The sequence below is a fragment of the Equus asinus genome, chromosome 12 (assembly GCF_041296235.1).
Source record: "Equus asinus isolate D_3611 breed Donkey chromosome 12, EquAss-T2T_v2, whole genome shotgun sequence".
NCBI lineage: Eukaryota > Metazoa > Chordata > Mammalia > Perissodactyla > Equidae > Equus > Equus asinus.
This window is the reverse complement of record NC_091801.1, coordinates 81,750,799-81,766,018: the sequence shown is the minus strand read 5'-3', so window position 1 is coordinate 81,766,018 and position 15,220 is coordinate 81,750,799. Positions and strand designations below refer to the sequence as shown.

Genomic DNA, 15,220 nt, shown 5'->3' with positions numbered 1-15,220 from the left:
GCAGGGGGAGAAACCAGTGAGGCCCTGTGGGCACTGTCTGTGCCAGACCTGTTGTCTGTGCTCACACAGTGTGCTCTGGCTCCCACTCTCACCGCTGCTTTTCTGGAAGATGCTACCAGGGTCGTTAGCGACTAGCTAATCGCCAAATGCAGTGGACACTTTCTCAGACCCTTTTTCCCATGGCTTGACTGAGGCAGTGGGCATGCTGGTCTTCCTTCCCAGAGCTCTGCCCTCCTTGGGTTTCCTGGATACCAGCCTTTGTCTCTTGTTGCTTGTGCTTTGGGTGTCAGATCTAGGAAGCCATTCCTAATCCATAGTCATGGAGATTGACTCCTCCATTTTCTTCTTTGAGTTTTATTGGCAAACTTTTCATGTAAAGACCATATAGTAAGTTTTTTAGCTTTTTGGGCCACATATGGTCTCTGTTCCATATTCTTATTTGGTTTTGTTTTATAACCTTTAAAAAATGTGAAAACTGTTCTCAGTTCCCAGGGTGTACAAAACCAGGCTGTGGGCCAGATTTGGCCCATGGGTCGTATCTTGCTGACGCGTGTTCGAGGACCTTGCTGTGAAAGGTTGGGTCATTCTAGTGAGGAGTTGAGCTGGGTTTGAGATTTGTTGTTGCTATAGATGCTTTTGGTGCACCACAGGCTCCAGATTGTGCTAGGGGGAGGAGAAGAAAGTAGGGGCTGCTGGGATGCCAGGGGGTTTCCCGTAATGGTCCCCTCCATCCTCAGCCCTCCCTCCCTGCCAGCATCAAGGGTGGGGGCTCTCCACACCTTTGTTCCTCCCTCAAAGGTGCTTCTTACAGGGTGACTGCCAGGTTTGTGGTGGGAGCAGATGAGGTTTCTCTTTTGTCCTTGTGCTACACTGTGCGCCTGGGGCTTGTGGGTGGGGCTGTCTTGGCATTCCTGTTCCTCCTCCCCATAGCAGCCAATCTCTGCCTATTATCATGGTGGTGGTTGTGTATGAGCGGGTTTCTGGCCCCTGCCCAGAGGTAGGAGACCTCTGATGGCGTTGGTATGGGATCCTAGCTCCAGACTGGCTCCTTGCCCTCCCAGCAGCTTCTGCCCTTCCCCTACTAGAATGGATATTTACTCCTGCCTTTGTGCCCTTGTTGTTTGCCACACTTCCCCTAGAAGCTTAAGATTTTTCTTCAGAGGAGAGAAGGGTCTGGATGGGGGTGAGATGGGGGTGGGGGTTGGAGCTGAGTTTTCCGTTTCTTGCCTTTCCTGGCGGCAGCCAACCCCCTCCTCCACACCTGCACCACCAAGGGGGGCTCTTTCGGTTCCCCTGTCTCACTACCAGTCCTTCTGTGAGCACCCAAGGAGGTCTATGGAGAAGAACCTGGGGTGGGTGGGAACTGCCCTCATGTCTGGGCTTCTGGGAGGTCTTCGCTATCATTGGAGCCCCTACAGCCTTCAGCAACTTGTTAACATCTGAGCTGATTCCTTCCAGCCAGCTTGTATGGTAGCTGGCTCTGCCCCTGGTGAGACCGTGTCCCCACACTGTCCCTCCTGGAATGGCTTCTCCCTCTTTGGCCTTCTGGCTCTGTGGTTGCCCTATGATTTTTCTCCCAACGAGTTCAAGGAGGCATCATGAATTTGTAGCTTGTCGGCTTTACTCACTGTTAGCCTGGGAGCCACGCTCTACCCCCTTGATGGAAGTACCCACCCCCCAACCTGATATGTGTGCTTAAATGATGCTGATCGAAATGAGTTTTTCTCTCTAAAATGCTGTACCCAACCACAGAATTATTTTAGAGCATCTTTCCACTTGCATATCCGGGCTGAGAATCCTTGGTGTAGACACGGGCCGTCATAGGAAAGATGGTGTCAGGCGTCAACTCTAGGTGAGAGTTGCCCAGTACTAATAACTTTACCAGTTGGGGTTATCTTCAGCCTTAGCTAAGTGAAGCCTGCCTCCCGGGGGAACGCTGATCAGCTTAGGGAGTACTAACTTACCATTTTTTACATCTTTTTAGACCCTGGAAGCTATCCTGAATTTCAAATACTCCGGAGGCCCGGGCCATGTTGAAGGATATTACAGGAACCTCTCCCTGGGGCTGCATGTAGAAGTTGAGCCATCTGTGTTCTTCACCCGAGTCAGTACTCTGCCTGCAACCAGGTAAACGGCTCTCTGCTTTATGATCACCTTGTTCTAGTCTGACAGCACTGCTTTTGGGATTCTGATCTTGGTATTCATCTTGGTCCCACCTCCCGTCAGATCCAAGCCATTGTTGTTTAGCCTCCCCAGGACTTAGATCCTCCATCAGAAAAACGGGCAGTGTACGCAAATGCCTCTTCAGTTAGTTATGAGTGAATGGATGTTTACACCTCATAATGTGCTATAATGATAATGTTAACATTGCACCATGCTTGTTTGTGGTCATCATTTTCTGGGACATGTTTCCTGCTCATTGCCCTGAGCCTGGTCCTGGCTCCAGTCTGGTTCAGCTCTTCTGTTAGCAGGGAGCTCCGCAGATAGCCACATGTCTTGGAGACTCCTGGAGGAGTCTAACATCTCTTTTTATGTCGCTTCTGGCATCCTAGTAAGACTTTGTGTTTAGGGCCAGGCTGTCCAGCATCTCAGCACCCCCACTTCATGGGGCTCCAAGCCATCTGAGGCATTGGGTCATTTCTGCCCAGAGAACGCTTCTTGCACAGATGCTTTCACTCCTGTTTACTTCTCCGGGCCTAGTCTTCCTTCAAAGAGGAAGAAATCAGATAGTATGTCTATTTCAAACCCAGAAGTGGCCAGAGATACTAGAAGGGGTATTCTGTAAGGTGAGAGAATGACAATTTCTCATCCTAAAGTCTGAGCTATGGTGAAATGGGAGGAGTGGGGCCTGAAAGTACTGGGTGGAGCTCCAGCCAAATGGAGACTCTCTGTCTCTGAGATTCCTGCCCCAGGTGGCGAGTAGCCTTTGGAAAGCGGATGCCGATCACCGCTGAGCACTTCCATATTTTCATGTCTAGTGGAGCCTTACATTTCAAGGTAGGAGGGAGTAGATTGTATCCTTTGTTTTTAGTAGAGTTAAGGCAGCAGTGATGACTAACACCTACCTGTATAGCCTTGAACATGGGGGAGAGAAGATCACATGCAGCGTCCCCCTCCCCTCCACCCTGAGGTGTGTGTTCCAGAGTGAAGTAGAGGGATGTTTTTGCCCATGTTAATGTTGATGTAAAACTCCCTTAAAAGTGATACAGCCTCAAATAGTAAGTATAGTTTTAGTGTATAGGAAAGACTATTTTTCTGACCAGCTATTGGGGAATGGCTTCAGCAAGAATTAATGGCTTAGCTTGGGCTTTTTAGCATCACATTTCATCATCTATCACTTTTTCAATTTGCGGAGTAATGATCTTTCTTGCCAAGACTTGCCTCTGTTTTGAATCTGTATAAAGCATCACAGCACTTGCGCCTGGGGAAGCTTTGGCCAGGACTGCTGCCAGACACTATTAGAGCGTTTCAGGCCTCTCTGTGCATAAGGTCCACTCCATCATAAACCTGGTGTGTGTTTCTTTCTCATCCCCCAGTCTCCTGCTGCCATCGCTCATATCAATAGTTCTTAGAAGCAGCACAGGTTGTCAGTGAGTTGGGTTTTTCCCTGTTGGCTTCCATGCTATGGCTCCTGCAGTTCTAAGGGACAATTTCAGATGAGAGAAATGCTGCCTTGTGGCACACTGCAAACACACGCTGGAAGAGCTTGTGGTTAGCTCAAGTGCTGTTTGGCTCCTGGGCACCCAACCTGTTGCCCTCACTCTCTTTTCTTTGGGCCTATGTGTTTCTTTCTCCTGCTCTTGGGATTGAGATTTGGTTTCTTCTGATTTTCCGTTTCCATTCCTGCTGAGTCGAGTTGATCTCCACGTCCTGTGGATTGAACTTCTCGAATGTCTCCTGGTCGCCCTCTGCATTCCACTGCACGTCTTTGTCATCTTTCCTTGGGACTCTAGAAATAGCTACTTGCTCGGTCCCCTGCCTCCAGTCTTGCTCCTGCAGCATCCTGTAACTGCCAGTGTTGCCACGTCACTGTCTGGCTTGAAGACTTTCCCAGTGCTTATTTGATAAAGTTCAGAGTCCTTACTGTGATGCTGAGACACTTCAGTATTTGACGTAGACCTTCCTCTTCCGCTCCGTTTGCCCTTGATTGCTCCATACTTCCTGTGAAAGACACTTTGCTTCTCCCCATCACTAGGATATGTCAGGACAGTTTACTCCAACGTGCCTTGCATACATCTTTTTCTGAAACTGTTCTTTTTCTTAGACTGTCACCCCTTCCTTCACCTTTTAGAAAATGTCTGTTTGCCATTGATGATCTACGTTACCATCTTTGTAACATTTTCTTGAACATGACTAGGCAGAGTGGGTTGGTCTTTGTGTGGCTTCCTTTGTACTTCGTACTTTTAGTAAAGCTCTTACCAGACAAACACCTCCGGCTATATGAAGCTCTCACTGGGGTAAGAGATGGACAGAGCACAGTCCTTGTGTTTCATCAGCCTGATAAAAGCTCATCAGGCAGAAATAATACCAAATGGAAACTTGGATCTACATTAAGGGATGATGAATCCCAGAAATAATAAATAAGTTAATAAATTTAAAAGTTTCTTCCTCTAACTTCTTAATTTCTTTAAAAGGCTTATTGACTATTTAAAGAAGAAATAATAGCATTAACTTTGCTGTTTATATCATATACTGAAGTAAAATATGTAACAAAAAAAGTAGTACAAAGAACTGGAAGAGAAACAGAGGTGAGGGGAAATGAAAGTTCTCCTGTGCAAAGTGTTATCATGTTATTTGAAGTTAGAATGTGATAAGTTAAGGATACATATTGTAAACCATGGAGCAACCACTTAAGGTATGGATAATAAGCCAGAAGAGAGAAAATGGAATACTAACAAAGTACTTAACCCAAGAAGGGGGAAGAGATGGCAAGAAAGGAGGAGAAAAGAACCAGGAAGATATAGTCAAATAGGAAACATATAACAGTGTGGTAGAATGAAACCCAGTGTATCAAGAATTACACTAAATGTAAACGGACTAAACACTGCAGTTAAAAGTGGAAATTAAGCTAGAACCACCTATATGTTTTCTACAAGAAACTCACGTTAAATATGCACAGTTCAAAAGCACAAACACTGATCATAAGAAAATTGGGATGGATATAAATATCAAACACGTGGATTTTCAGGAGAAAAAGAGAAAGGATAATTTGTAATGATAGAAAGGTCAAGTCATCAAGAGTACCTGACAACCTTAAATGCAAATGCACTTAAAAATATAACTTCAAAAAAAAAACTGACATCTGAAGGGAGAAGTGGACAACACCACAATTATAGTTGGATATTTCAACGCTTATCTTTCAGTGTTTGTTAGAACAAGCAGACATAAAATTAGTAAAAATAGAGAAAACTTGCACAGTTCTAGTAAACAACTCCAACTAACTGATGTTTATAGAACAGTAAGTGTTTATATTAGAAAAGTTGAATGGTTTAAAATCAGTGATGTAAGTGTCCACATTAGATAAAAAAGAGCAAAATGTACCCAGAATAAACAGAAGTAAAAAAATAATAGTAAAGAGTGGGTATCAATGAAATAGAAAATGGAAAAAGAATATAAGTCAATGAAACCAAGTTAGTTCTTTGAAAAAATTGATAAAATTTATAAACTATAGCCAGGATAATAAAAATTTAAAAAAGAGAAAACATAAATTACCAATAGTGAGAATGAAATAAGGACATAACTATAGATTCTGCAGACATTAAAAGAATAATGAGTATATTATGAAAAATCATATTCCAATAAATTTGACGAATGGAAAAACATTTTGAAAGACACAAATTACTAAAATTGACACAAGAAGAAATAGAATCTCTGGGATAGTCATACATGAGTTAAAGAATTTAAATTCTTAATTTAAAATTCCTCACAAAGCAAACTTTAGGCTCAGATGGCTTCACTGTGAAATTCCTAAAGCTTTTTTTTTTTATGAGGAAGATTAGCCCTGAGCTGACTACTGCAAATCCTCCTCTTTTTGCTGAGGAAGACTGTCCCTGAGCTAACATCCATGCCCATCTTCCTCTATTTTATATGTGGGATGCCTACCACAGCATGGCTTTCTGCCAAGCAGTGCCATGTCCACACCTGGGATCCAAACTGGTGAACCCTGGGCTGGCAAAGTGGAACATGCAAACTTAACCACTGTACCACCAGGCCGGCGCCTCCTAAAGCTTTTAAGAAAGAAATAATAACACTTTTATAAAATCTCTTCCAGAAAATAGAGAAGGAGGGAATACTTCCGACTCCCATTTTATGACTCTAGCTTCACCCTGATGCCAAATCCAGACAAAGATGTTATGAGAAAATCAAACTGGAGACCAGTATCCTCATATATGTAATTGTAAAAATTCAAAACAAAATATTAACAAATCAACTTCAGCAATATATAAAAGGGATAATGTAACATGACCAATTTAGGTTTAACCCAGCAACACAAAATTGTTTTACCATTGAAAAATCAGTCAGCAGAGTTTACCACATTAGCAAAATAAAGGAGGAAAATCATAAGGTCATGTTAGTCAAGGAAGAAAAATCATTTGACAAAATTCAACACTGACTTATGATAGAAACTCTCAGTAAACTAGGATTAGAAGAGGAGAACTTCCACATCCTGATAAAGGACATCTGCAGAAACCCTATAGTGATTTAATTAACATTATATTTTACAGTGAAAGACTGAGCACTTTTTCTCTAAGATCAGGAACAAGGCAAGTAGGTCTGCTCTTACCAGTGTGTTCATTATTTTCCTCCTGGTCCTAATCAGAGCAATAAGATTAGAAAAGAATTAAAGCTATAAAAATTTTTGAAGTGAAATACAGTTATTATTCACATGTCCTTGCATGATACATGTGATCATATACATAAATATTCTAAGAGATCTATTACCCTCCAAAATTTATTAGAATAAATCAAGTTAGCAAGATTACAGGATACCATGTTAATATTCAGAAATCAGTTGTATTTTTATGTATTAGCAACTAATAATTTGAAAATGAAATTTTGAAAATCATACATGCATTATGATAAAAAACAACACTAAGGGATAAATTTTTTAAAATATGAGTCTACCTTGAAAGTGACGAGGCACGGCTAAGGGAAATTTAAAAAGACAAATAATTGGAGAGATATACCACGATTATTGATTGGAAGAGTCAGTTATTGCTAAGATACAATTTTTTCTCAACTTTGATTGTATATTCCATGCAATCCAAATCAAAATCTCAGCAGGATTTCTTTTGTTGGGGTGGTGGAAATTGGCAAGGTGTTTCTAAAATTATTTCCAAGTGAAATAGACTGTTGCCAATAGAATAGGCAAATAGCTTGATAAAAAAAAACTAAATTGGAGGACTTAGGCTGTATGATTTTAAGACAATGTAAAATTACAGTAATCAAGAGAATATGCGTTTTGCAAAGATAGAGATCAGTGGACCATAATGTTGTAGAGAAAGAGTCTCTCACATTTGATCAGTTGATTTTTAACAAGGTGTGAAAACTTTAACCATAAATTTCCTCAAAGAAAAAGTAGCAGGGTAGTTTTGTAACTTTGGGGCAAAGATTTCTCAGATGGGGTCGGAAACTACTAACCATACAGAAAAAGTTGATAAGATGGATTTTATCAAAATTAAAAGCCTCAGCTCATCAAAAATCAAGCCACACACTGGGAGGAAATATTTTCAATACATTTATGCAACCAAGATCTTGTCTCCAATCTGTATAATGAAACCTAAAAATAAATAGAGAAGAGACAAACAATGAAATTAAAAAAATGGTCAGGAGAGGTGAATAGCCAGTTCACAAAGGAAGGGTTACAAACGGCCTGGAATCGCCTGGAAGTGCTCCCCATCGTTAATCATTAGGGACCTGCAAATTAAAACCACAATGACATGCCACTGGATGCTCTCTAGAGTGGCTGAAATTAGAGAAGACTGTCAACCCCCAACGACAGTAACTGAGTGTGAAACACCTGGAACTCCCATCAATTGCTTTTGGGAGTGCAAAATGGTACAACCATTTTAGAAATTGGTCAGGCAGTTTCTCATGAATTTTAACATCTCCCTCCCCAGTGACCCTACTCAAGAGAAAGAAAAATTCATTTCCCCAAAAAGACTCCTGCAAGAATTTTCATAACAGCTTTATTCATAGTAACTCCAAACTGGAAACAACTCCAAATGCCTGTACAGGGGAATATTACTCAGAAATACAATGAACTACTGGTATGTACACAACATGGAATAAGTGCAAAATCATATTATTGATCAAAGGAATCTAGTCACAAAAGTAGAGATAGTGTGTGACTCCACTTGTACCAATTTCTAGAACAGGAGAATCTATTCCGTGATAAAACAAGTCTGAACAGTGCTTGGCTATGGGTTGAGGTTGGGTGGGGCAGGGCCTGACCTAAGGGGATTAGGTTACCCCCTGTCCCAGTGTGCCTGGGACTCTCTAGGTTTTAGCTCTGAAATGTCCTCGTCCTGGCAGAGCCCTGAGTCTCAGGCAAACCCGAACAGTTGTCACCCTGGAAGGAAGAGAGCATCTTTCTGAGGTGATGAAATGTCTGTCTTGATGGGCGTGAGGTACGGTGTTGCAGACAAATGTGAAAATGTGTCAAACTGTATAATTCAGTATGTGTATTTCACTGTATCTGAATTATACCTTGACTTTAAAATTTTGTTGCTCCCATGCAAAAATATACTTACATTTAGAGAGAGCACCTGATTTTTATGGGAGAAGTCTGGGAAGGCATCATAGAAAATGAAACATTGTCCTAATTCTTGAAAACTGAGTAGGATTTCACCACCCATTCACTGAGAGGAATGGGGGAGTGTGGCTAACTTGTGCGTCTGTTTCCCTCCCTAGATTCTTAGCTCTGTGCGGTCAGGAGCCGGGTTGTTGATCTTAGTGCCTCAAGGCCTAGCACCCTTGGCCCACAGTCGGGCCATGTGAGGACTTAAGGAATGATTGAACGACGAGATGTAGAATACCAAGACTGTATGTGTTCAGGTGTCCTTTTGTGTAAAAGGAATGACTTTCTAAAAATTACAAACGGATATTAAGTCATTTCCTCCTGGGGTAGTTTGTGTACCTGCTCCTCTCATTAATATTGATAATTTCAGCATTTTTTCTCATTGGTAACTTTTTTTTGTGAGGAAGGTTAGCCCTGAGCAAACATCTGTTGGCAATTTTTCTCTTTTCCTCCCCAAAGCCCTGGTACATAGTTGTATGTCCTAGTTGTGAGTCATTCTAGCTCTTCTGTGTGGGACGCCACCACAGCATGGCCTCATGAGTGGTGTGTAGGTCTGCACCCAGGATCTGAACCAGCGAACCCCAGGCCACTGAAGTGGAGCGCGTGAGCTTAACCACTTGGCCAGCCCCTCACTGGTAAATTTTAATGGTAATGTTCTAGCAGAGAACGGGGGAAGGGAAATCCTATTTATTCAGGGCCTACCCTGTTCTAGGGAGTGTCCTAGGTCTGTTGTGTTCAGCATCCCATTTAAATTCCAGAGGACCCGTTGAAGTTGGCATTATATTAGAGATGGTACATAACTCATCCTGCGTTGCACACCTTAATGAGTGGAAGAGATGCAATTTGAATTATGGCCTTGTTGGCACCAAAACCCATGCTTTCTGCTGCATGTCCTCTGAACTGGGGGTCCAGAGACCTGGGTTCCAGTTTTCATTCTGCTTCTTACCCCGCTGTGTCTTTAGAAGCCTCTTTATCTCTCCTGGCTTCAGCCTTCTCGTCCCTGACTAGAGTGATCACCTTGGCTCTGCTCACCTCATCGGGGTGATAAAAGAATCAAATTAAACAATAGAGGGGACAGTTGTTTTCTCAGCGCCAAAGCACAATCTGGACGGGAGGTGGAATTCTCATCGCTTTTTTAACCTCCTCCCCCAGGGGTGTACATAGGTCCCAGCTGACTTTCATTTAGGAGATCAATTACCTGCAAGATTCACTTTTTCCACAAAGCTGGCTGGTAATGTTGTTAGGGACCAGATTGAAATGGATTGGGCCTCGCCGCCCCTGTCTGAATGCCAAGCCTCCCTCTCTTCTGAGGAGCAATTTCTTTCCAGCCTGTTAACGATAAATGACCCAATCTTATACATCGCTACTCTGAGCTATATGAAGAATACGCTCCTCTGAGCAGGGCGTAGGCTGTAATAGTTATTACATTATTAATAGCAATCACACCACTTGACACATCACAGCGCTTATCCCCGGCCATTTAGAAAAATTCCATTTCCCCCCATGGGGTCGGACAGCTCTGCTCCGTGGGGAGCCTGTGCTCACAGACGCACAATAAAGGCAATTTTAATGTTGGATTTTATCACGGTTGATCTTTTTCAAGTTGCTATATTTATTTATTAAATTGGTTTTGAATTTAACAAGCATTTAGAATTTTAACAAGCACCAGGATTCAGAACCAACTGTACCTGTATCTGATTTCAGATTTAGATTCTACTGCTTATTTGATCTGTGGTCTTGAGCAAGTCATTCATGTTTCTTTAATCATCATTATCCCTTCATCTCAAAATAGAGAGAACGTTGGTCTTGCAGGGTCGTGGTAAGGTTTAAAAGATATATATGAGGCGTCTAATACGGTGCTGACACAAGGTGGAAAATTGAACAGTGGGTGTTGTCATTTTTCTTGTGTATGTGCGCACGTGCATGCAACAATTGTGTGCCACATTCTAGGGTTGAAGGCATGAGCCATGTAAACACACACCAGCTTTGTGGCAGCTGGCCCTATGGATGTCCTTAGGATATCACTCATCTCAGCGGATCCTAATGGCCTGTTGTTGGTCTTTCTCCCACCTTGCTAGCACCTCTCTAAAGGAAGCACATATCGGCAGCGCCCAGTGAAGTGCTTAGCATAAAATAAGCAGTGAATAGTGGATTGTTAAATAACTATTACAACTAGGGTGTGAATGGTGTGTGGTGGGGGCTGTGAAGAAAGAACAAGTACATTTCGTTGATGGTTGCAGGAGCTGCACTGGGAGTTCGTTGGCAAAGTGGGAGAAGGATGGTTCTCCTCCAATAGGATGGGAGTGACTGGAGCAGGCATGGGGGCTCAGTGCAGGGAGCAGTGAGAAGTTTGGGGCCAGAGTGCAGGTTCTTGGAGAGGTGCGCTGAGAGACGAGGTAAGGATCAGAGTGGACCACAGTGGCTGCTGATGCCATGCGCCTTAATGTCACCTGGCTCTACCTGCCTAGCCAGCACCAAAGAGCAGCTTCATCTTTTGCACCTAAGCATTTCTGACCAATTAACCTAGGGTCCCATTTGCTAAGATAGCAGCACTTTTCATTTCTCCTGGTTGCATGTATATTTTTTTGGAGTTGCAGTCCCAGTATGTGTAAAAGGAACTACATCATTATGATGCACCCACTAAGTGCTAGAGATGTTGCTAGGCACTGTTGCTCTGCTCTCTCTGTAACCCGTTTGCCCCCTTATGAAGTATTTTCTGCCTTTTACCACCTCTCTGTGCTTATGCTGCCTATCTGTGATACGGAGCCCTCACTGCACCTTCCTCACAGGTTCGTCGTCCATCCTTGTGTAAGACTTGGACTAGGACTTGGCACGTGTCATGTGCTCGGAAGCATTGGCTTGCCTTACTTTCATCCTATTTTATAGCTGGAGGGTGAGGCACAGGAAGGAGAACTGGTCAGCCTGTGTTATAATGGCTGCGTGATCCCCCAGGTCTTTGAGGAGCCACGGGGTAACCAGCGGAAGGCAGTAGAGCTGAGGGATGAAGAGAATGGGTTTTGGGGCAGACTGACTTGCGTTGGAGTCCCAGCTCTGCCAGTTTGGGCAAGACATGGAATCTCCATAAAAGGGGACTCCCTACGGGATTGTCGTGAGGATTAGGATAAGCCCCTGTGAGCAGGGCCCGGCACAGAGCCAGCGTGAGATCGCGCAGTTGATGTCTCTCCCTGTTGTCTTAGTCTCTGTAGATGTGTGACAGGCAGGACTTTCTCTTTGTTTTCCTGTTCTATTTAAATAAGTCGCTAAGATTACTGCACATGGTAGGGACACAGTGTGTGACTGTTGAATGACAAGATACCTTGCTTTCCTGGTGGGAAGAAAGGATTTAGAATTAGAAGACATGGATGTAGTTCCTGGCTTGGGCACGTCTCTTAGCTGCTCTGAGCTCTGCGTTTTCTTATCTGAAAGTACTAGTGGAAGTATTTGCCTTGCAGGGTTGTAGCAAGGATTATATAAAAAATGTGTTTTCTCTCCGACTTATTTTTTCTGAAAGCCAAAGTCATTTAAGCACATTATACAAAATTTATGCCTTATGGAAATATGTTAAGTAGAAAATGAGAATGTGTTGCAATGTCATACAGACATCTATTATTTATAGTTTGATGCACATTTCTCTGAATTATTTATTCATCTAAATATATATACAATATTTGTGATTTTTAGAATAAAATCTTAATCTTCTGCAAATTAAAAAATATATAGACACATGTCGATCATCTTTCTGTTTCAGTACACATAGCCCTCCTTATTTGCTCACAAATTGCATACTCTTCCATTGTGTGGATATACCATGTTTTAGCTGCTTCTCTATTGAGAGATATTTGGATCATTTTCAGGCTTTTGCGATTTCAAACAGTTTTTGCATTGAACATTCTTGTGCATAAATCTTTGTGCATGTGTGGAGTGGTTTGTGTGGTATAAATTCCAAGAATTTTTAGTTTTAATATACATTATGGAATTTTCTTCCACATTTTACGCTCCTGAAAGTGTAAGAATGTGAATTTCTCCCCATCATAGATGTCACTGGATATCATTCTTTTTCCTTGTTTCCAGTTTGATGGATGAGAAGTATCTCACTGTTGTTTATAATTTTGATTACCTTAATTTTAAGTAAGGTAAAGCATCTTTTGTGTGTGTATGTCTGTGAGGAGGATTGGCCCTGAGCTCGCATCTGTTGCCAATCTTCCTCTTTTTGCTTGAGGAAGATTGTCACTGAGCCTAACATCTGTGCCAATCTTCCTCTATTTTATGTGGGACACTGCCACAGCGTGGCTTAATGAGCGGTGCTGGGTCCGCACCCGGGATCTGAAACTGCAAACCCCGGGCCACTGAAATGGAGTGCGCGAACTTAACCACTACACGACTGGGCCAGCCCCAGTAAAGCATCTTTTTTATACATTTATTGAACATTTGCATTTCTTCTGTTTATCCCCTTATATATCATCTTAGTTTATTGTTTTGTTTTAATCATTTTTATTGATCTGCAGAAACTTTGTGTGTTATACATATTCATCTTATCCTAATTTATCATTTGTATTTTAATTTTGTTTATGGTGCCTTTTTGCAGGATACTTATTTATTTATTTTAATTAATTATTTTTTTGTGAGGAAGATTGGCCCTGAGCTAACATCTGTTGCCAATGCTCCTCTTTTTTTTTTTTTTCCTTGAGGAAGATTCTCACTGAGCTAACATCTGTGCCAATCTTCCTCTATTTTTTGTGGGATTCCACCATAGCATGACATGATGAGCGGTGCTAGATATGCTCCCAGGATCCGAACCTGTGTACCCTGGGCCTCCAAAGCAGAGCACACAAACTTAACCAGTATGCCACCGGGCTGGCCCTGGGATACTTTTTATTTTTATGTAGTAAAATTATCATTTTGTTCTTGGTGACTTCCGGGTTTCGTATTTTTTTTGAAAAACTTCCCCTACTCAAGATGATATAAATATTCTCCTTTGATTTCCTGCTAATATAATTTTACATTTTTACATTTGGATTATTCATCTTTTATTTATTTTTTCTATGCTGTGTGAGATGGAGACCTAATTTTTAACCATCAAAATCTAAAAGGCAATGTTAAAATGTAAAATATTATATACATTTTGTTATAACTATTAAAAATTAAATCTTGATTAATTATTTATGGCATAAATATATAAGGAATGCATATAAAAGTTATAAGTAATTTCTAGATCTTGGTGTATATTTTCTAACTGCCCCTCAAGATATTACCAGTCTGCAGTACAACTAAGTGTACATGAATATACCTGTTTTTCCCAGCCTCTCCAGCACCGCATTTTCCCTCTCTCCCTCCCTCCCCTTCTTCCTGGAAGAAATAATTTTGTGTAGGCTAGTCTGTGCCAAGCACTGTGCTAGGTACTGGACACACAGCAATGAATAAAATAAAGGTCCTACTCGAAAAGAGTTGATATTTCAGTGGGCAGGGATAGGCAATTAGCATAAATATCGCAGGTGGTCTATTTACCAGGTGGTATAGACAACAACCGTAAAGATACCAGGTGAGAAGTACTGTGAAGGAACATGAAGCTGCTGTGGGGAGAACACACTGTGGGGCAAGGTGGATGCAGAGGTGTGTGGATCACACGGTCACGGCAGCACTCCTGGGGTAGCAGTGAGGGAGAGGACGGCTGCGGACTGGGTTCTGGATGTGCTTTGAAAGGGCAGTACACAGGCTAAGACTTGCTGCCACCCAGGGTGCGTGAGAACTCCATGGCTCTTGTCCCGGGAAGCTGGAAAAGTGCAGGTGCCGTGTGCTGGGAAGGGCAAGACCGTAGGGAAGCAGATTGTACAATATTTTGCTAATTTAATAAGTATAAAGTATAAATCAATATAACGCATTTCACGATTGCTTTTCCATCTACGTCCCTGTAATCCTGCCCATGATATTTGTTTCCTGGTCCTTGCTCGGTTTGTCATCTTCTCTGCATGATGAACGGGGCCATCATCCATTTGTCTGAGGTGTCTTGACAACAGCAGCGTGTTCTCCTAACAGGAACAGTTTTCTACCACAGAAGTGATATTCCACTATCTGTCGGTTGACCCAGTGTGGAAATGGGGGTTTTGTTTTATTTTGTGATAAGTAGATTTTCACAGGGGAAAAAAATGCTCTAAATAGCTTATGTGTCTAAACCCTGGAAAGAGTTACAGGACTGGAGACAAAACCTCTTCTCCCCCTGCCCCCCCCGATGATGGAAAATGAATTGGTGTTTCAGTTCTGTTGGTCTGATTCAGACCTACATCGTTTTTTTTTCAGTTTGTTTTCAAACAATTATAGATTCACAGAAAGTTGAGAAAAAAAATATACAGGGAGATCCTGTGCACCCTATACCCTGCCTTCCCCAATGGGATATAAAATTTTCAAGTCTGCAGTTGGGAACTG

The 15,220-nt window shown here is 42.2% G+C and overlaps 1 protein-coding gene across 13 annotated transcripts in view; it reads left to right on the top strand.

Annotated features, from left to right (window-relative positions):
• Window positions 1–15,220, top strand: part of TRAPPC9 (trafficking protein particle complex subunit 9) — a 623,416-nt gene that overhangs the window by 364,014 nt on the left and 244,182 nt on the right. For all 13 annotated transcript variants that reach the window (XM_044781131.2, XM_044781133.2, XM_070481660.1 and 10 more), the window contains one exon: window positions 1,985–2,127. In XM_044781131.2, coding sequence (XP_044637066.1) covers window positions 1,985–2,127 — 143 coding nt within the window. The remainder of the gene's footprint in view (window positions 1–1,984; window positions 2,128–15,220) is intronic.